At 38.0% G+C, this 21948-nt stretch overlaps 1 protein-coding gene across 3 annotated transcripts; it reads left to right on the forward strand.

Moving 5' to 3' along the window:
- Positions 1-11772: 11772 nt before the first annotated feature.
- On the forward strand, positions 11773-21636 carry LOC133662807 (uncharacterized). Of its 3 annotated transcripts, XM_062066971.1 has the most exons (8): positions 11773-11990; positions 13368-13454; positions 15920-16060; positions 16258-16382; positions 16565-16701; positions 16847-16942; positions 17041-17140; positions 17336-17586. In XM_062066971.1, the coding sequence occupies exons 1-8, from the start codon at positions 11975-11977 to the stop codon at positions 17453-17455; spliced, it is 822 nt and encodes a 273-aa protein (XP_061922955.1). In that variant the 5' UTR covers positions 11773-11974; the 3' UTR covers positions 17456-17586. The 3 variants fall into 3 exon arrangements, with proteins under 3 accessions (XP_061922955.1, XP_061922956.1, XP_061922957.1); XM_062066972.1 differs by lacking the exons at positions 11773-11990; positions 13368-13454; positions 15920-16060; positions 16258-16382 and adding exons at positions 17701-17887; positions 18263-18390; positions 18497-21636 and having other exon boundaries at positions 16586-16701; positions 16866-16942; positions 17336-17595; XM_062066973.1 differs by lacking the exons at positions 11773-11990; positions 13368-13454; positions 15920-16060; positions 16258-16382 and adding exons at positions 17701-17887; positions 18326-18390; positions 18497-21636 and having other exon boundaries at positions 16586-16701; positions 16866-16942; positions 17336-17595.
- The last annotated feature ends 312 nt before the right edge of the window (positions 21637-21948 follow it).

Below are 21948 nucleotides of genomic sequence, written 5' to 3' on the forward strand. Positions count from 1 at the left end.
GTGTGGTGCCTCCTCATCAGCGTCAGGTGTGGAGATTGCAGATTGAGAGCAGCCACAGCTGGAAAGGAGCGCACATGGGCGTGTCCAGAGGCGCACTCAGAGGAACGCGCTGAGGAATGCGCTCGAGCCGTGACAGACCACAAGGATTTTTTTTAAAGGCCTACTGAAACCCACTACTAGTTTATATATCAATGATGAAATCTTAACATTGCAACACATGCCAATATGGCCGGGTTAGATTACTATAGTGCAATTTTAAATTTCCCGCAAAATATCCTGCTGAAAACGTCTCGGTATGATGACGATTGCGCGTGACGTCACGGATTGTAGCGGACATTTTGGGACACCATTGTGGCCAGCTATTAAGTCGTCTGTTTTCATCGCAAAATTCCACAGTATTCTGAAAATCTGTGTTGGTGAATCTTTTGCAATTTGTTTAATGAACCATGGAGACAGCAAAGAAGAAATCTGTAGGTGGGAAGCGGTGTATTAGAGGCCGGCTGCAGCAACACAAACACATAGCTGGTGTTTCATTGTTTACATTCCTGAAAGATGACAGTCAAGCTTTACCATTGGCTTGTGGAGAACTGGGACAACAGAGACTCTTACCAGGAGGACTTTGAGTTGGATACGCGGTACCGTGAGTACGCAGCTGCGGCTTCCAAACATTTGATGGCTTGCCCGTATGTGCGTGCCGCTATGTGCATGTCACGTCGCTATGTGCATGTCACTATGTGCATGTCACTATGTGCATGTCACGTACGTAACTTTGGGGACTTTGGGGAAATAAATGTGCTGTATAAACTTTGGGGAGGTGAACGGTACTTTGGGCTGTGGGATTGAGTGTGTTGTGCGGGTGTTTGATTTGTATTGGCGGGTTATATGGACGGGAGGGGGGAGGTGTTTGTTATGTGGGATTAATTTGTGGCATATTAAATATAAGCCTGGTTGTGTTGTGGCTAATAGAGTATATATATGTCTTGTGTTTATTTACTGTTTTAGTCATTCCCAGCTGAATATCAGGTCCCACCCGCCTCTCACAGCATCTTCCCTATCTGAATCGCTTCCACTGCCCTCTAATCCTTCACTTTCACTTTCCTCATCCACAAATCTTTCATCCTCGCTCAAATTAATGGGGAAATCGTCGCTTTCTCTGTCCGAATCGCTCTCGCTGCTGGTAGCCATGATTGTAAACAATGTGCAGATGTGAGGAGCTCTTCAACCTGTGACGTCACGCTACTTCCGGTACAGGCAAGGCTTTTTTATCAGCGACCAAAAGTTGCAAACTTTATCGTCGATGTTCTCTACTAAATCCTTTCAGCAAAAATATGGCAATATCGCAAAATGATCAAGTATGACACATAAAATGGACCTGCTATCCCCGTTTAAATAAGAACATCTCATTTCAGTAGGCTTTTAAATGTACATTAAAATCATCATAGGTCCCCTTCTAAGATGTTCGACTGTTTGGTGGCCGTGACCTCATTCGTTGCACTTCGATTCAGTTTAATTTAATTATAATGATAAATAAATAATAAATAAATGGGTTATACTTGTATAGCGCTTTTCTACCTTCAAGGTACTCAAAGCGCTTTGACAGTATTTCCACATTCACCCATTCACACACACATTCACACACTGATGGAGGGAGCTATCATGCAAGGCGCTACGTGCACCCATCAGGAGCAAGGGTGAAGTGTCTTGCCCAAGGATACAACCGACGTGACTAGGATGGTAGAAGGTGGGGATTGAACCCCAGTAACCAGCAACCCTCCGATTGCTGGCACGGCCACTCTACCAACTTCGCCATGCCGTCCCCTAATTGTATTACATTTATTACATAAACATTTATTACATATTTTTCAATCTTTGATAGATCTTTTTTAAATTTAATTAATCAGTTGTGTTTATTCTTACTGTGATTGTACTTTCTTTAAACATGTTCTACTCTGCGTGCTTCGCTGTTACAGCCATTGTCTTGCATACTCTGCTTGCTGCTACTGGAATGTAATTACAGTTAACAACATTGTATATAATCTCATTGACACAAATCTCATCAAATTTGGTTGACATTTCAGTCACGATGAATCCGTCTCCTCCGCCCAAGTGGTACGGTCTGGTAAAGTTCAACCATTGTATTTCTGTCGACCGTTTGTTGTTTGTCATTACGTCATTCATTTCGCCACAATCCGTGACGGCCCTGCTGAATCTTTTTTTTTTACCAACTAATCAGCTCCTTTGTGTTCTCCCAGCTGTCTGCTTTGCATTATTAGTGAGTAATTCGTTATAGTCCATTCCAGATGATGAAGTGTTGCCATTGAATCCAAACTGATCCATCTGTATTTTGACAGTCCAAGTAGATCAACATTCGATAAGCGCAGAATCGTTATCTATAATGCGTGTGCGCGTGTGTGTCTTATCGCTCGACAAGCCTCGGCAGCGGCGTGAAAGAGCGTTAGCTACAGATTGATGACACGACTGGCTTGATGGATGGAGCTTCAGCACGCCGTTGTCAGCCTTTCTGTCAGTGTCGTAGCCGAACATAGAACTCCAGCGCACACGTTCAGGACTAACTATAATTTTATTTCAACAATACCGGTTCTGTCCATTTACGCGAAAAATGGGACCCAACCCAAAATAGGAGAACTATTATTGTGAGGTCCGTCCCGCTTCTTTTGACATCCTATTCTGCTCATTCAAAAATCAACATGGTTGCACAGAGGCCTCATGAATGCAAATGGTTTTGATAACACAGATGAGATCAGAAGGATTCTGATATTAAAAATGTATCAGGAGCTGTTCAAACTGGGGTGAATCCGGCATTATTATGGCTGGAGTTGAATATAATGATGAGTTATGAAATTATATAAACATGAGTAAACTTTAGTTAGCCTTCTCCATCCCCTGACTATATGAACAACTTGCCTGGTTCTGCTTTATTTCATGTTTTTTTTTACATTAATGGGAATGTTTTTTGGCATGTGTGTGTGTGTGTTTTGTCTCACATTTCAAAAACACACTTTTGAATTCAATCGGAGACGCCAAACTGCCCGTAAGTGTGAATGCATGATTGATACTGTGCCATGATGTAAATACTTAATTAGGAGCTTTTTAATTAGGAACAATGGAATGGAGCATCCTTGCCCAAGGCAGTGCAAGATAACAATAATGTCTACTTCTAGAGTAGCTCACCAAAGGGAGAAAAAATATTTGCTATAACTCTGTATTTTTATGACTGTTCAATCCAAAATTGATGCCTCTACTTAATGACAAATTAAAGTATTTTGTGGACTAAAAGCCGCTACTATTTTCTTACGCTATGAACTATGCGGCCTATAAAATGGTGCAGTTAATTTATGGCTTTTCTTTCACTAACCGCCATAATTTTTTGTATTCAACAAATAGTTTTTAACAACGACAGAGACTCTGATAAGGTGTGTTATTGTTTGTGCTATGGTGCCATCTTTTGGACAAGTGCGCTCCCTGCAGGTGATGCGGGTTGAAAATGCACCTCTGAATCGGAAATATATCCCGTTTTGTCTACTATTTGTCCATAGCGTTTTTACTAAACATGATTTTATTTATTTATCATTCCAATCAACAATTGTATGTTTTATAATATAACTAAAACAATTATTTTAACTAAACCGTCCCATTTGTGATGTCTGTGTGTGTCTTCGAGCATATTTGTACATGCTATCGTAATGTAATCAAGCTCGTGTTTTTAGCATTAGCAAACATGCTAACACGTTTACAAGTGTCTGTTTTAGTATTATTAACTTACAATAGCATGCTTTTTATATTGTTTCAGTTTCCTAAATTCACCAAAATGTCACCGTGGAGTGATTGACTGTTTACACTGCAGGCCAAAGTGGCCCAAATCAGTTTTTTTTTTAAATTTAATATTTTTCCAGCTGACTGTTTACACTGTAAGTAAAATGTGATTTTTATCAGACTCCAGTGTAAACGTGCAAAGGGCTCAATGTCGCCTCGACGTCACTTGCAAGCGCCGTGCGATAAAGGGAAAACAAAGGACTTTGACCGCGAGGAAGCCGCTACTACTACGAAATAAAATATAAATCGCCACACCTTAAAAATTAGTGACTTCTCACGTGAAAATAAATTAAAGTAATATAATGTATGAATTAACATATATAGTGTAGTATATTTTGGAGGGTTCTAATCTTTTAATGGCTGTTTAGTAGAGGAGACACGGACATCAGCGTGGATCTACGTGAGCTTTATTTTTCAACTCACATGTTATCAAATGCACCAGAGCGTCAATTCCGGTCCTTCCACTATCACTTTTTCTTCGGAATCAAAGTGCATATTCATATATCAAAATACATATTCCTATATTACATATAGCCTATTATTTGTGCATTATTGACTAGTGATGCACAGAAAATTTGGTCATCTTCAATAGACTTTGCTCACCGAAACTGGATGTAGTGATGAGATATCCACTTCCACTGGCGACTGCGTCTTTCCCCGTGCACACGAATTATGTAGCTCACCCAAAGCGGACGAAAAAGTCACATAAGGGTTACATTCAGGTCGCATTGCGTTCAGACTGAAGTCACATTTGAAAAGATCAGATTCCAATCAGATTTGGACTACCTCCTGATGTGGCTTGAATCTAATGCCAAAAGATCAGAATGGAAGCACTTTGAAATTATCTGTGTCACTTGAGGGCAAAACCATCTTTGGTATGCAGTGTAAATGGGGCCATTGAGTCTATCTAGCTAATTGGAGAGCTGGTTTCCGCAGCCAGTGGGTCCATAACAATGGCTTCTGTTTTGTTTGATCATCTGTTTTACTGCCGTGTGACAGGCACCGTTTGGAAACAATTAAGGTATGTACATAAATATTTCCAAAATATTTCGCACCGGCATATATCTGCAGCATATAGTATGGTGCGGCTAACATATGAAAAATATTTATTACCATTAAAATGTGATGGGTGCGGCTTAAATACCGCTGCGCTCTATAGCCCAAAAAAATACGGTACTACAAAAAAGCATAACAATAATGACTGCACTCTTTAAGTGGAGGTCTGACTACTCATAATATAAGTACAATTTAAATGTTGCCATTAATATACAGTAAAAAAAAAAAACACAGATAATTTAGTTCTGTTAAAAAAAACCTTAAAAACCTGCACTAGAAATGAATGTTTCCTGAAATATAAGATACAAATGAACACACACTTCTTTTGTTTTTATACAAAAATGTGATTGTGGATATCAATATTTTGTTAATCGTCTGGCAAAACAAGCGAATTCCATTTGTTTGGGTAGAAATAAGAAAATAAATGTAAAAGTAAAAGTACCTCTTAGACCAGCTGTTCTCAAATGGGGGTACGCGTACCCCTGGGGGTACTTGAAGGTATGCCAAGGGGTATGTGAGATTTTTTTTAAATGTCTGTCAAAAAGAACTTTGAAAAGAAATGCAACAATGCAATATTCAGTGTTGACAGCTAGATTTGTTGTGGACATGTTCCATAAATATTGATGTTAAAGATTTATTTTTTTGTGAAGAAATGTTTAGAATTAAGTTCATGAATCCAGATGGATCTCTATTACAATCCCCAAAGAGGGCACTTTAAGTTGATTACTTCTATGTGTCGAAATATTTATTTATAATTGAATCACTTGTTTATTTTTCAAAAAGTATTAAGTTATTTTTATAACTTTTTTTCCAAATAGTTCAAGAAAGACCACAACAAATGAGCGATATTTTGCACTGTTATACAGTTTAATAAATCCGAAACTGATGACATAGTGCTGTATTTTACTTTTTTATCTCTTTTTTTTTCAACCAAAAATGCTTTGCTCTGATTAGGGGGTACTTGAATTAAAAAAAAATTCACAGGGGGTACATCACTGAAAAAAGGTTGAGAACCACTGTCTTAGAAGACCCTCACTTTGGAGTAATATGACTCAAGTGAATGTAAAAAAGTACTCAATCAAATAACTACTCGAGAATGAGTAAGTATTCAGTGAACAAAATTACTCAAGTTCTGAGTAATTGGTGATCGAGTGACTTCTATATTTAATTAGTAGCTATTCTATATTTATTTAGTAGCTATTTTCAATAGTAATTGCACGACAACCGTAGTTGGTGTGAATTTGCCAAATTTACAGTCATTTATGATGTTATAACAGGGCTAATAATATAACGACCCATGTTTTCTCTAGTTGGAAGTGGAATTCTTGTAGGCTGCAATGTGAACATTTCAACTGACACAGATGATATGACATACTTGTTATTTTTCCTCGTTTGTAGGTAAACATTTAGAACGTGTCCATGCACTAAATTAGTCCAATTTCGCAAATAGTTTGGCTCTAAATAAGCATCATTTAACCCATGAAAACACCTTAATCTGATTGTGTTCAGTTTTTGAAAAGTTGGACTAACACACCTGGATTATACGATTGGGAAACCGATCTCTCGAAGGTGGGGTGCCACCAGAGGGGACCCTTCGTTTCGTGCATGCGGCAGTCTTGATAGCAACCTTCATATGGAACGGTATCAGTTGGGTCACAAACAGTCTTTTCCTTCCTCCGAAAATTCCTTCGAAAAAACTCTCTCCGCCAATCTTTCTTTGCTTTGGAACTGCATCAGCTCTGATACATTCTTGGTAGTAGTGTTGTCCCGATACCAATAATTTGGTACTGGTACCGGTACCAAAATGTATTTCGATACTTTTCTAAATAAAGGGGACCACAAAAAATTGCATTATTGGCTTTATTTTAACAAACACATTATTTTACGGTGCATTAAACGTATGTTTCTTATTGCAATTTTGTCCTTAAATAAAATAGTGAACATCCAAGACAAATTTTCTTTTATTTGTAAGTAAGCAAACAAAAGGCTCCTAATTAGTCTGCTGACGTATGCAGTATTGTGTCATTTTCCATTCTATTATTTTGTCAACATTATAAAGGACAAGCTGTAAAAATTGATTATTAAACTACTTGTTCATTTATTGTTAATATCTGGTTATTTTTTGTTTCAACATGTTCTATCTACACTTCTGTTAAAATGTTATAATCACATATGTTTCTGTTGTTTGATACTTTACATTAGTTTTGGATGATACTACAAATTTGGGTATCAATCCGATACCAAGTCGTTACAGGATCATACATTGGTCATATTCAAAGTCCTCATGTGTCCAGGGACATATTTCCAGAGTTTATAAACATCATTTACATTTTAAAAAAACGAAAAAAGATTATGTGATTCTAAAAAATATCGATGTAATCATACTAGCGTATCGACTAGATACGCTACTGTACTTGGTATCATTACAGTGGATGTTAGGTGTAGATCCACCAATGGCGTTTGTTTACATTTTGACACTGGTGAGCTACGGTGTGTAGTGAAGCGTGTATAGCTATTCCTCGTCCTACAGGGATGATACTTGTAAGAAACTTACTTTATTTGTCGCCATTGAGATGAGGATTAGTCATTTACACTGCAAACTGCGGATGGACTTTAGCCTCTAGCTAGCTAGCTAGCCATGTCTTAAAGCACCTCTTCCTGAGGATGTTTCAGTGTTATAGCTTTACCTTTATCATTCGTTTTTAAGCCAAAATGCATCCATTCTCCCTTTTCTCTCTACACACATTGTCTGTTTGTAAGTACTCAGTGATTGTGCGCTGCCGAACATGCTCCTCTGCTCGTAAAATCATCATGACCTGACGACTACAGGGCGCGGGGGGTGGGGGACCGGTACTTTTTAGAGGCGGTATTGTACCCAATATGATTCATTAGTATCGCGGTACTATACTATACCGTACAACACTACTTGGTAGTAGCGTCATGTTTGTAGCGCAATCCAAGATCCTTTCTTGATGTCGTCTGCTATTTAACGTCAGCATAGCCATTAGAGACGTAATATTTGTAATGTGTGCCAATATTACAGCGGACATTAGGAACAACAGAGCTTGGCTGTTAAGTTGTTAGAAGCCACAGGGGCTAGTGTGATGTCATAGGTCAACCGGAAAAGAAATATGCGCCCCCCCAGTGTACGGGAGGCAAATAGCGTATGACAAATAGTCACATTAGAGAGTATGCATGGACTCTTGGACTTCCCATGTTGGTGTGAAAATACAAAAAAAAAAATTATTTGAGAAATCATACTAATTTATCCATCCATCCATTTTCTACTGCTTATCCCTAATTTAGTGCATGGAAACATAGTAACTGCAGTCATGTCATGTGACTCCGTTTTTTGACTGGCTAAATAAAGTCAAGCGTCACTTGTGCTTAGGTTGGATTGGTGAAACAGAGTCATGTGACAGTGCCTGCTGTAAGCAGTGTTTCGGACGAGCTAAAATAATATACGTCGTTGCAAGCAGTAATAACTAGGTTACTAATAAATACAATGACTGTAGAGATCTAAATGAAACTCAATGTAACAAAGCAAAAGTAGCTTTTCTTTTCACAAAAATACTCAAGTAAAAGTAAAAATATGTTGCATTAAATCTAACAAGTACAGTTACTTAAGTCAATTTAAGAGAGTAAATGTAGTTGTGTTACTACTCACCTCTGTTACTGTGTAATGTACTTATTAATATAGGATACTGTTGGTGACATTTTCTTCAATATACATTTTTTAATTATTATTATTACATTGTATTCATTTGATATCGGCCCAAACAAAACAAAATGTTTTGATCTGTTTTTTTAATTTATTTAGAAATACTGAAACTATCCAATCAGCTAACACAAACAGTAAAGTCGGAGGCTGGCAACATGAACAAGAAAGCAGAAAACAGAACACTATAATGCGCCGCTACTTCGCAATAAAAGTTTTAGAGTGGAAACTCTTTCTCATCAAACTAATGATGCAGAAGATGGAAACAGATGGAGGTACGCTTGGAATTGAATGCCAAGCAAAGAGAGAAGGTTGCTGGAAACAAATGTGGAAGGAGTCTGACCGTTATAAGCGGGGTGAAATTGGCAAAACAACTTTAGTAGAGCACGTAGAGCCATTGTGCAGGAACAACACTTCTACATTGGCCAATGAGCGGGAACAGCTTCTTGTCTTTGGGCGTACTGCTGCACACCTGACACTAGGGTCCATTAGGAAAAACAAACTTTTCTTACCTACGGGTAACTGTTTATTTAGGATTCCTGAACATTTGCAATCAAGCCATTGAGGCGTGGCAGATATATTAATTTAAAAATGTTGCCTGTCTCCAAACATTAGTGTCGTATGTGTCGACTTAAGCGTGCACGTTTTGGTAAGTGGAAGAACAATGTGGAAAGGGGAACTGAATGAGTAGGTCGACACAGATAGGTTGTGGACATACAATCAGTGATGAGCAAGCTACTTGGAAAATGTCGTAAACTAACATACTAGTTACTGTGGATTAAATGTAAATAAACTGCAGGAGAAGCTATGCTCAAAGAATTGTGGCAAGCTGCACTACAAGCTACATTTTAAACGTAGTTTGCTACATCAAAGCTACAAATTAAATTAACCCTCATTAGCTCCACGGACCCCCATTTGAAAAAAACCCAATAAGAGAACATTTACATATATTACGGCTTTAGCAGTGATTATCATAACCCATTTTAATTTCAAGGACCCCCAGTATGACATGCATTAAGCTACAGATCCCCATTTAATGGCTTTTTTCTACCTATCGGCCCATATGTACAATACCAATGTTAATGTAACTGAGAGTGTACAAATGGACCCAATAAAGGTCTATTACTATTAACTATCTGTCATTTAGCTGGGACACCCTACAACTACCTCTAGGGGTCCCCACACCCCACAATCAGTACAGTACAGGCCAAAAGTTTGGACACACTTTCTCCTAATTCAATGCGTTTTCTTTATTTTCATGACTATTTACATTGTAGATTGTCACTGAATGCATCAAAACTATGAATGAACACAAGTTGAGTTATGTACTTAACAAAAAAATGTGAAATAACGGAAAACATGTTTTATATTCTAGTTTCTTAAAATAGCCACCCTTCGCTCTGATTACTGCTTTGCACACTTTTGGCATTTTCTCGACACTAAGTTTTATTATGTCGTTTCCTCCCTCTGGAGTGCTATGGCGACCAGAGTGGTTAGCGCCCTCACCATACTTGCCAACCTTGAGACCTCCGAATCCGGGAGATGGGGGGGTTAAGGTGGGCGGGGTTGGCGGGGCGGGGTTTGGTGGTAGCGGGGGTGTATATTGTAGCGTCCCAGAAGAGTTAGTGCTGTAAGGGATTCTGGGTATTTGTTCTGTTGTGTTTATGTTGTGTTACAGTGCGGATGTTCTCCCGAAATGTGTTTGTCATTCTTGTTTGGTGTGGGTTCACAGTGTGGCGCATATTTGTAACAGTGTTAAAGTTGTTTATACGTCACTCTCAGTGTGACCTGTATGGCTGTTGATCAAGTATGCATTGCATTCACTCATGTGTGTGTAAAAGACGCATATATTATGTGACTGGGCCGGCACGCTGTTTGTATGGAGGAAAAGCAAATGTGACGACAGGTTGTAGAGGACGCTAAAGGCAGTGCCTTTAAGGCACGCCCCAATATTGTTGTCCGGGTAGAAGTCGTGGAAATCAGGAGAAATTCGGGAGAATGGTTACCCCGGGAGATTTTCGAGAGGGGCACTGAAATTCGGGAGTCTCCCGGGAAAATCGGGAGGGTTGGCAAGTATGGTCCTCACGCACCGCAGAGGAACAAGTATCTCACGTTGAAGGCTCACCTCTTAAAGACATTCAAACTTTCCGACGCGGAGAGAGCTAGCCGCCTTTTTTCGTTGCAGGGGCTTGGCGATTGCAAGCCCTCTGAACTAATGTACAAAATGTTGGACCTCTTAGGTGAGCACAGACCTGGATTCCTCTTCGTGCAGCTTTTCCTGAGACTCCTGCCTTCTCAGGTGCGGACTGCTTTAGCCAACACGGCCATCTTGGACTGCCGCAAACTTGCTGCTGAAGCTGATAAGTTCTTTTTAGTCTCCCAACCGACCTATGTGGCTACATTCTTTCCGGCTGGGGCAGAAAGACCCATGGCAGATTCTTCCACTCTTACTGGGGTGGTATAGCTCGGTTGGTAGAGTGGCCGTGCCAGCAACTTGAGGGTTCCAGGTTCGATCCCTGCTTCCGCCATCCTAGTCACTGCCGTTGTGTCCTTGGCAAGACACTTTACCCACCTGCTCCCAGTGCCACCCACACTGGTTTAAGTGTAACTTAGATATTGGGTTTCACTATGTAATGCGCTTTGAGTCACTAGAGAAAAAGCGCTGTATAAATATAATTTACTTCACTTCACTACTGCTGCTGCTGCTGCACTCCCCAGGCGGCAACCGGATTCTGGACTTTGTTTTTTCCATGCAAAGTTTGGGACCAAAGCCAGGAGGTGCCGTCCCCCGTGCAGTTTCAGTGGACCGCCGGTGGGAAATGGCAGTGGCCATGAGCGTCGGCAGTGCTGGCAAGCGGTTGTTTATCCAGGACTCGCTCTCTGGACGACGGTTCCTGTGTGACACAGATACGCCGTTTGAGTACCATGGCCCCCCCACGGAAGCGGCCAATGGCAGCCCTATCCGCACTTACGCCCGACTAATCTCAAAGCTGGTTAGGAACTCTGAGGCGTTTCAGGAAGATGCAAAAAAAAAAAAAAAAAAAGTGTCAACCATAACGAGGTTAGAAAACAATAAGGCCATAAGGGAAGGATCCGGCAGGTCTAATTGCTGATAGCGCTCAGGTGTGCCTCGTTGCTCTGCCCAGCGTTGGTACACAGTAAAATCCCCAGTGTCAAATATGCAGTGTTAACATGCATTACATCTATCAGAGTTATTACAACAACAGCTGGAGTAAAACGCCCCCCAGTGTTGGTGTTGATTTCCGTCGTTAAACGAGACAGTGTTAGAATTACTCTGATTAGCCCCGCCCTCCAGCCCCTCCTCGTGTCCACACCCTGAAGAATTTTCTGAAAGCCATATTCTGAATGTTTAAGGACTGTGGTAAGTTGCTCCTCCTCTCTTACTAAATCAATTATTTGTCATTTGTAGCATCATGTCAGAATTTACTTTATATTGTTGGTCAATATGTAATTAAGTTATTTGTGTACGGTTTTGTATCTAAAAAATATGGTATTCTAAAAGGGCTAATGTCACCCAGTGAATGCTAGCTTAAATGTTAGCCACCTGAGACTTCATTTTTGCGCGGACTGTGGGACAATTTCAAACATTATGTGAAATAGAATATTTAATATGTAAATTGTACATAATGATATACTGTATAAACCTGGACAACTTATATTTTACTCACTTATTCACAAAATACAGGTTTTCACTGTAGTATAGTGATGTACATGTACACTTGAGCACTTATAATGCCTAATGGAGTGCTTCAGTACTCATATCTTTTAATTATTATTATTTATGTATTTTCTTTTTAATATATTTATTTTTCTAACTTTTAATACAAGGGTTTTTCGACCACGGAGCACAACATTAGAAGAGTCATTTTTACACGTTTGTTACATTTCCAGGAAACATTTAAGCCCAAAAATAGATTATTTTTGCACCCAGTGCAAATAATGCAGAACCTTTGTCATTCCGCGCCCACAACAGTGGAAGCTAGGTATGTTAGCCGCTTGGCTAGCAGACGAGGCTAGCAGAGCACTGGGCGGACAGGTGAGTTTACCGCCGCTGCCACAAAGCGAAAGGAGGAACTCGTATAAATACCACCGTGTTTCTATGTCTAATATCAGGTTAGTGTGCCGGGTAATTTTATCATTGTATAATCTTGTGACTATATGCTCCGTGTACAGGCTGGGAAAGGGAGAGTGAAAAGATGTCAAAGTATTGTAAGGACGCCACTCGCGCCGTTATCAACAGTTGACAGCCTTTAATGAATGTCGTAACCCGACTACTGTAAGCTGTATTCAACGCCAAAATAAATATATAATAATGAACGCGCAGAAACCGTCTTTTACTCTGTTCTTCGTTACACACACAGACCAAACTTGAACCTCCTCTTGCTCTGTAAACTGCATGTAAATGGCTTCAAGTTTATCAGAAACCAGAACATTTGTAACTATTAAATAAACTAACATAGGGCTCAGTCCGTTACAGTATATATATATATATATATATATATATATATATATATATATATATATATATATATATATATATATATGTAAAGTATGTATAACTTTCACAAATGCATTGCAGTTCATAAAATAATAATTTAAAAAAAGGTTGCAGTATTACATATACCCAGAACTGTGATACGTTGACTTCTTTTCTGGCATTCTTAATGAATGTGCATGTGGAAGGATCTTTATTATGTTGCTCTAATCCTGCTTATGTGCTATATACTTATTTCTACAGGGAAAATGCTGGTAAAAGTGAGACTGGGTGATGTCCAAAAAGTTGTTAGAATAACAGAACCAAATTTGTCGGACTTTTTGAATGCAGGTAGGAATTTGATATTGTGAAAGTGATGTTTGCACACAAGCTTTAACTGTGCTATGAGCAGAGTATGTACACAGCCTTGAATGTCTGGAAATACAGTGTTTTCCAGGTTTGAAATCAGAATCATCTTTGTTGGCCATGTATGTAAAACACACAAGGGATTTGACTCCGGTAAACTGTGCTTTCTCTGAAACAATGAACGAAAAAATATAAATGTGCTCGAAATGTGAACAATGTGCTGGAAAATGCTGGATTTGCTCTATGATGGCCAGTGTCACAATTTAAAAATGTATAGTTTGATGTAATTGTGTTGCTCCCAGTGTAAGCATCAAATGTGTCTGGGTGGGGCAAGCCCAGTTCTTTGTTATGCAGTGTATATATATATATATATATATATATATATATATATATATATATATATATATATATATATATATATATATATATATATATATATATATATATATATAAAATATATATATATATATATATATATATATATATATTTAAAATATATATAGTCTATTTAAAGCTTTGGCTTCTTTAAAAAGTTTACATTTTACCTTGAAAGTGCTGGAAAATAGTTTGAATTTTGCTCCTAAAAAGCTGTATGTTAGTTAATAGCACTGTTTCAATTAAATTTAAATTCAGTTGAATTTAGTTATAGAAAACTGCTCTCACTTTATAACTAATGGTAAGAACAAAGTTTATATTATAACTCAAATGATAGGTTTGAATTCCAAATTCTGATTCCAAATCTGGGTGGGGCAAGCCCAGTTCTTTGTCATGCAGTGTATATATATATATATATATATATATATATATATATATATATATATATATATATATATATATATATATATATATATATATATATATATATATATGTCTATTTAAAATATATATAGTTTATTTAAAGCTTTGGCTTCTTTAAAAAGTTTACATTTTAGCTTGAAAGTGCTGGAAAATAGTTTGAATTTTGCTCCTAAAAAGCTGTATGTTAGTTAATAGCACTGTTTCAATTAAATTAAAATTCAGTTGAATTTAGTTATAGAAAACTGCTCTCACTTTATAACTAATGGTAAGAACAACGTTTATATTATAACTCAAATGATAGGTTTGAATTCCAAATTTAGTATCTGTAACTGGGTTTCCATTACAGATTTTTTGCAAAATAAAAGCAACATTTCTAAATGACGACAGTCTAATTGCGCATGAAATCTTATCCCGCAAGAATTCGGCATAGGAAGATGGACTCTCCAAAAATCCATATAACACTCCATATTCCTATGTTGTTATAACACGAAATGGCTTCAAACACTCACAAAATGCTACAAAAACCCATAAAATGACTTAAAAAACACACAGAATACTACAAAAACCCATAAAATGACTTAAAAAACACACACAATACAACAAAACCCATAAGAAGACTTAAAACACACATACAATACCCCCCAAACACACAAAATACTCAAAGAACACACAAAATGACTTAAAAACACACGGAACACTACAAAAACCCATAAAAAGACTTAAAACACACATACAATACCCCCAAAACACACAAAATACTCAAAGAACACACAAAATGACTTAAAAAACACACACGGAATACCACAAAAACCCATAAAAAGACTTAAAACACACATACAATACCCCCAAAACACACAAAATGACTTAAAAAAAACACATGGAATACTACAAAAACCCATTAAAAGACTTAAAACACACATACAATACCCCCAAAACACACAAAATACTCAAAGAACACACAAAATGACTTAAAAAACACACAGAATACTACAAAAACCCACAAAAAGACTTACAACTCACATAAAATACCCCCAAAACACACAACATACTCACAAAAAACAGAAAATGACTTAAAACGCACATAAAATACCCCAAAAACACACAACATGACTTAAAAAACCCACAACATGACTTAAAAACACACAATATACTCAGAAAATGACTTGAAACACATAAAATACCCCACAAAACACACATAACACTACAAAAACCCATGAAATGACTTAAAAAACACACAAAATACTCAGAAAATGACTTAAAACACACATAAAATACCCCCAAAACATCTGCTTCTACATTGTTAATGGCGAGGTTACTAAACAATCACCTGTTAGCTTACCAGCGTGAAGATATGCAGATAAGATTACAGGTATCATAAATCATGTTTCATTTTATGTGTTTTTTGAATTGAGAGTGCAATTTCACATTTGTTGCCCCTTTTTTTTGGTAGCCCTATTTGAAATTATATATAGGAGTATCAAGTCATTCGGTTTTTCTAATGATAATTTTTCTTATATTTGTGTATACAGTATTTGTTTTGACTGGGCCTTTCAACTTTGTCTGTATGTTTCGCTTCAAAATAACTGATTTGAAACTCATTTTAAAAATATATCAAATGACCTGTCGGTTTCTGCTTTTTTTCTGTTTCCTAGCATTTGCCAAATTGGGTGTCCCAGCTGTAACAGAAGGTGTCAAAGTTGTTGACAGTTCAGGGACTGAGATAGATGATGATGTTTTTGAGGAAATTGTGAAGGATCCATCCACTGGGGTTCTAACCATCAAATACGAAACAGGTTTGTTACCGCTTTAAATTTTTAAGCTATATTAAAAATTTTATTTTAATAGTGAGAAGAGGTAAATCTTTATTTATAATCAAGCTAAGTAACTTTTTTTTTCAAAGCAAACCGATATTCTCCATTAGATTAGGTGTGGGTTTATGAGCAAATTGTGTCCAACATGTCTTCTTTTTCCTTTTTGCAATGGTGGTTAGAATCTGTCTCCATGGTAACCTCTCCAAAGTCCCAATCATCCGTTTGTTCATCGGACTCAGACACAATCATCCTTGAAGACACTCCTACCAGAAAGCGTCAGAGGCTGGACTCTGAAGCTATGCAAGTAAGACTTCATACAGGCACTAATGCTTTCTATTGAACAAGGATTAAAATGGTTCCAACAATGATCTTACATTGCATCGTATGAGGGCTATGTTTAAGTTATGTCCAGATTTTAACATTGTATTGTACTAAATATAGATTTATTCAACTGTTTTATATTTTTGTTTGATATTTTTATTTCAGCTGGTGAAATCCATTCTTACCAAGAAATCGGGTGGAGAATATATAATAAATAAATACAACCGAACTAAGTCCTTGACAGATGAGAGCAGAAGAAAATTGGTGAATATACTGGCAGCTGAGATGACGGAGAAGAATGGGTAAGTTGTTTATTGGTTTTGATTGGCACATGTGTTCTTATTTAGGTTTCAGAGTAATTTTAAATCTAAAGTAAATAATAAACATTTCACTACATCTTATAAAACGTGTGTATGACAAATAAACTTGAATGTGATTTTTTTTAAGTACATCTCCATCTCGACAGGTGAAGGAAATGTATGCACAAGGAATTGTAAAATCTTGTTCCCCAACCTCAGAGACCCATTTTCCAAGAATGGCTATGTGAGTTACACACTCTTAATTGTTGTTATAGTTTTTATTTTGAGTCGTCCCAGAGTATGTTGTGACTAATAGTGCCTATTTTTGCAATTCTCTCAAAGGAACATTTTTATGATAGCAACAGTAGTACTGGGTACTTGGCCTGGAGAATTAAAACTATTCAGAGATGCAGTGCTAAAGAAAGGCAGTCATCATTTGGAGGTAATCCTATATTATTCTTGAGAAATGTATTGAATAGAATAGTCATATGATCACTTATTGGTTTTGTTGCATTTGTTGCAATGCTTTTCAGCCAATAGCCAAACATTTTTTCATAAAAGTTGGGTCACATCCAGCTGACAAAGTGTTTTGAACTGTATGTGATTGTCATGAGTAGTATGTCCCCATATTGTTTAGCTTTGGCGGAAGGACCATCTGATGAAGACAAGTCGGGAGGACCAACTGTTGGACAAGTTACCCAATTCATTCCAGAGATTGTCCTGTCTGAAGATGAGTGCAAGGAAGCGATGTCACTGATGAAACATTCGGCTGACGTGGACATGGTCATCAAAAAGATGAAGCTGACATTTGCTCATCGGCATAACATGGTCCTGGACCCACAGCAGTCAAGCAACATTCTATCTTATTTTCCTCGCTTTAAAGACATCAAAGGCTTGGTAATTATCTCATCAGCATTTTCGATATAAATGTTGTGCAACTTGCACATTTTAACTGTCGTTTACTGTGTAATTTTAAAATTGGTACCTAACTTCCCACTACAGGTTGAACAGGATTTTGTTCTAATGTTTGGAGAGAATGTATCGGGCAAGTTTGTGGAGAAGTGGCCAACCACACTCAAAAAGAAGATCATCAAACAATGCAGAAAGCTTCCCTCCATCGCTGAGCTTGAGGAACTCCTGATGGCAGCTGACCCTCCTGAGGATGGGGCTGAAGTGAACGTTGACTTTGGTAAGATGTTTGTAAGGATACATTCATTTAAATGAGGAAGCATGTTCAAAATGCGGGCTTACAACCATAATTAGAACAAAATTCCAAAGTCTTTGGCCTCACCAAGAAGATTTAAAAAAAAAAAAAAACTAGCTTCTTCAGGTGTTTTTAAAGTGCCATATTTTATATATATATATATATATATATATATATATATATATATATATATATATATATATATATATATATATATATATATATATATATATATATATATATATATATATATATATATATATATATATAAAGTAATAAAAATGCCACTGACCTTGCAGTGTATTAAATTAAATTGTTGGTCCACATTTGAAGTAGGCTATCAAACTTGTTCTGTTTCAGGTTGGGACAGTGACCTCTCATCGATTTTGCTGCTCTTACACTTGATCCCACCAACTGCTCTAGGTCGGAAGAGGCCAGGAAAAGTTTCTGCATCCCGGGCTGAGAAGCATCTTGTGGTCTTCTAGAAGGTTTGTATTGTTCTCTAATAAAGGATTTTTAGTTTACAATAATTTATGTAATCATTTCTATTATATAACCACAACCATGACGATTTTTGTATTCTTCTCTCCATAGACTGGAACAAGCATCCAAGAACATCTTGACACCATTACTACCAGCACTCAACCCTATCTCCTGGCTGTTGGAGTGAGGAAGAATACAACCCACCAGTTCTTCATAATTCTCGACAAGAATGCCATACCTTGCAGGTCACACTCCTCTCTTGGTGCTTTTGATGAACTGTTTAAAGCACACTTTGTGTTTGCGACATCCTACCACACCATGCTCCACACCATGTACACATTCATCCAGACTACTTTGTACAACATTGATGTTGGGAAGGTCAAAGAGTCCTCATGTTGCTGAAATTAGGACAAGGTTGCTTCTGTAGTGTTTGACTTTTGTCTTCCACCATTAAGTGTTTTGTTTGTCAGGCTGAGTTCCCTAGTTCAAACATGCTTGTTCGACATTTACGTTTAGTTCACGGTTACCTGCCTGGAAAAAAGCTTAACCTTAAATGCGTTCAAACTGGATGTGGTGGTGAGTTTGGTACTTTCTCTGGTTTTAGGAAGCAATTGAAAACAAAACACTCAGAGTGTACTGAACTACAGATTGGCACCAATGTTCACTTAAACAGGACAGAAAGGCCTACTGAAACCCACTACTACCAACCACGTAGTCTGATAGTTTATATATCAATGATGAAATCTTAACATTGCAACACATGCCAATACGGCCGGGTTAACTTATAAAGTGCAATTTTAAAATTCCCGCCACACTTCCGGTTGAAAAACTCCTTTGGATATGATTTATGCGCGTGACGTCACAAAAGCAACGGAAGTGGTTGGACCCCATCGGACCCGATAGAAAAGCCTCTTGTTTTCTTCGACAAAATTCCACATTATTCTGGACATCTGTGTTGGTGAATCTTTTGCAATTTGTTTAATGAACAATGGAGACTGCAAAGAAAAACGTTGTAGGTGGGATCGATCGGTGTCTTAGCGGCTAAGTACAATACTATAATATCTGTGATATTTGCATTAGTGTACTGTCTTTAAGGGTTTGGGGAACGCGCATGCGCGAGTGAGTTGGCGGAGAACTTGTGTGTGTGAGCGTGAGTTTTGGCTAACAGCAGCTCGTGTATGTGTGTGCGTTACTTTTTGAACTACAACCAGTTACCGCTTTTTAATAAAGCGATTGAGCAGCGCTTCCTCGTCTGTGTGACTCCTTCTCCACTGCGGGGCATTACAATACTTACAGCAACACAACAAGGACTACTTACTACGCCTAGCCGATGCTTGCCGCCAAACCCACGGATGAAGTCTTTCGTCGTGCCGTTGATCGCTGGAATGCAGGTGAGCACGGCTGTTGATGGGTTTCTATCTTCATTTGAGAACGATGCTACGCGCTAGCTCAGTAGCTAAGTGTGTCACCGATGTATTGTCTTGGAGATAAGTCACTTTAAATGTCCATTTCGCGTGCTCGACTCTCATTTTCAAGAGGATATAGTATCCGAGGTGGTTTAAAATACAAATCCGTGATTCACAATAGAAAAAGGAGAGAGTACATAGTTTTGTGAGGTCTGGTTGCTAAGTTAGCTTCAATGGCGTCGTTAGCACAGCATTGTTAACCTTCGCCAGCCTGGAAATCATTAACCGTGTATTTACATTTCCACGGTTTAATAGTATTGTTGATTTTCTATCTATCCTTCCAGTCAGAGGTTTATTTATTTTGTTTCTATCTTCATTTGAGAACGATGCTATCGCGCTAGCTCAGTAGCTAAGTGTGTCACCGATGTATTGTCTTGGAGATAAAAGTGACTTTAAATGTCCATTTCGCGTGCTCGACTCTCATTTTCAAGAGGATATAGTATCCGAGGTGGTTTAAAATACAAATCCGTGATTCACAATAGAAAAAGGAGAGAGTACATAGTTCTGTGAGGTCTGGTTGCTAAGTTAGCTTCAATGGCGTCGTTAGCACAGCATTGTTAACCTTCGCCAGCCTGGAAATCATTAACCGTGTATTTACATGTCCACGGTTTAATAGTATTGTTGATTTTCTATCTATCCTTCCAGTCAGAGGTTTATTTATTTTGTTTCTATCTTCATTTGAGAACGATGCTATCGCGCTAGCTCAGTAGCTAAGTGTGTCACTGATGTATTGTCTTGGAGATAAAAGTCACTTTAAATGTCCATTTCGCGTGCTCGACTCTCATTTTCAAGAGGATATAGTATCCGAGGTGGTTTAAAATACAAATCCGTGATCCACAATATAAAAAGGAGAGTGTGGAATCCAATGAGCCAGCTTGTACCTAAGTTACGGTCAGAGCGAAAAAAGATACGTCCATCACTGCCTCTCAAGTCGTTCACTGTAACGTTCCTCATCTACGAATCTTTCATCCTCGCTCAAATTAATGGGGTAATCATCACTTTCTCGGTCCGAATCTCTCTCGCTCCATTGTAAACAATGGGGAATTGTGAGGAATACTAGCTCCTGTGACGTCACGCTACTTCCGGTACAGGCAAGGCTTTTTTTAATCAGCGAGCAAAAGTTGCGAACTTTATCGTCGATTTTCTCTACTAAATCCTTTCAGCAAAAATATGGCAATATCGCGAAATGATCAAGTATGACACATAGAATGGATCTGCTATTCCCGTTTGAATTAAAAAAAATCATTTCAGTAGGCCTTTGAAGAGACAGTGTCAGTTAATGTAGATGAGTCAGCCACAACATCTGAACAGTTGAGACAAGCTAATAGGAGCAGTCTGGATATGTGTGCCACTGCTGTTGCACAATTTAAGGCAGCTGGATTAAGTCAGTCTACTATGAATGGTTTTGTCTCATCCATGGCGGAAGTGTACAGAGTACTGCTGTGACTTCATTGTCTGTTCAGAAGTGGCATTTGACATGCCTGTGTTTTGTAAGATAAAAAATATTATTGTCAAAGATGATGATGTATTGCTCTGTGGGAAACTGATGGAAACTGTGTGTTTTGAGGAGCATTACCATGCCTATAAGGTCAGGCTGCATCCAGTCAAAGTTGTTAAGGTTTTGGACATAACAAAACTGCCTTACTCCAAACCATTCGATGTTCAAATGGCGTATGGAACATCATGTTCCACATTCTATGTTGTTCCATATTGCCATTTCATGCAGCCCGAAGGTCACCCTTTCTGTATTCTCTCCCTAAAGTTGATTGTTCTGCCTGACAAAGAAATAAAGGTAATTAAACGTATGATATTGTATTACTGTGTTTTGCACTCACTTGCTATTTACAAGACAAAGTTGGTGAGACTTAATTTGACACTGCACAAGAGTAAATCAAGTAGAATGAGCAATTTTTTTTTCAGAAATAGTGTGAGGTTTTATAAACACTGCAATGTTAAAACATTTTTACTATTTACTAAATATTTTTTTCTTCACTGCAAGGGAGTGAATAATCAACATATTAGTGTCCGTATTTCCTTGAATAGCCGCAGGGGCGCTAATTAATTTAAAACCTCTTCTCACTCCTGCGGTTACCAAAA

This window comes from Entelurus aequoreus, linkage group LG12, assembly GCF_033978785.1.
Source record: "Entelurus aequoreus isolate RoL-2023_Sb linkage group LG12, RoL_Eaeq_v1.1, whole genome shotgun sequence".
In the NCBI taxonomy this organism is placed as follows: domain Eukaryota; kingdom Metazoa; phylum Chordata; class Actinopteri; order Syngnathiformes; family Syngnathidae; genus Entelurus; species Entelurus aequoreus.

Bases quoted from the DNA above. Each gene is read 5' to 3' on its own strand.
- LOC133662807 (XM_062066971.1), top strand. The intron at 16,383-16,564 runs GTAAGACTTCAT...TTTTTATTTCAG, and splicing joins TGGACTCTGAAGCTATGCAA to CTGGTGAAATCCATTCTTAC. The intron at 16,702-16,846 runs GTAAGTTGTTTA...ATTTTTTTTAAG, and splicing joins GAGATGACGGAGAAGAATGG to TACATCTCCATCTCGACAGG.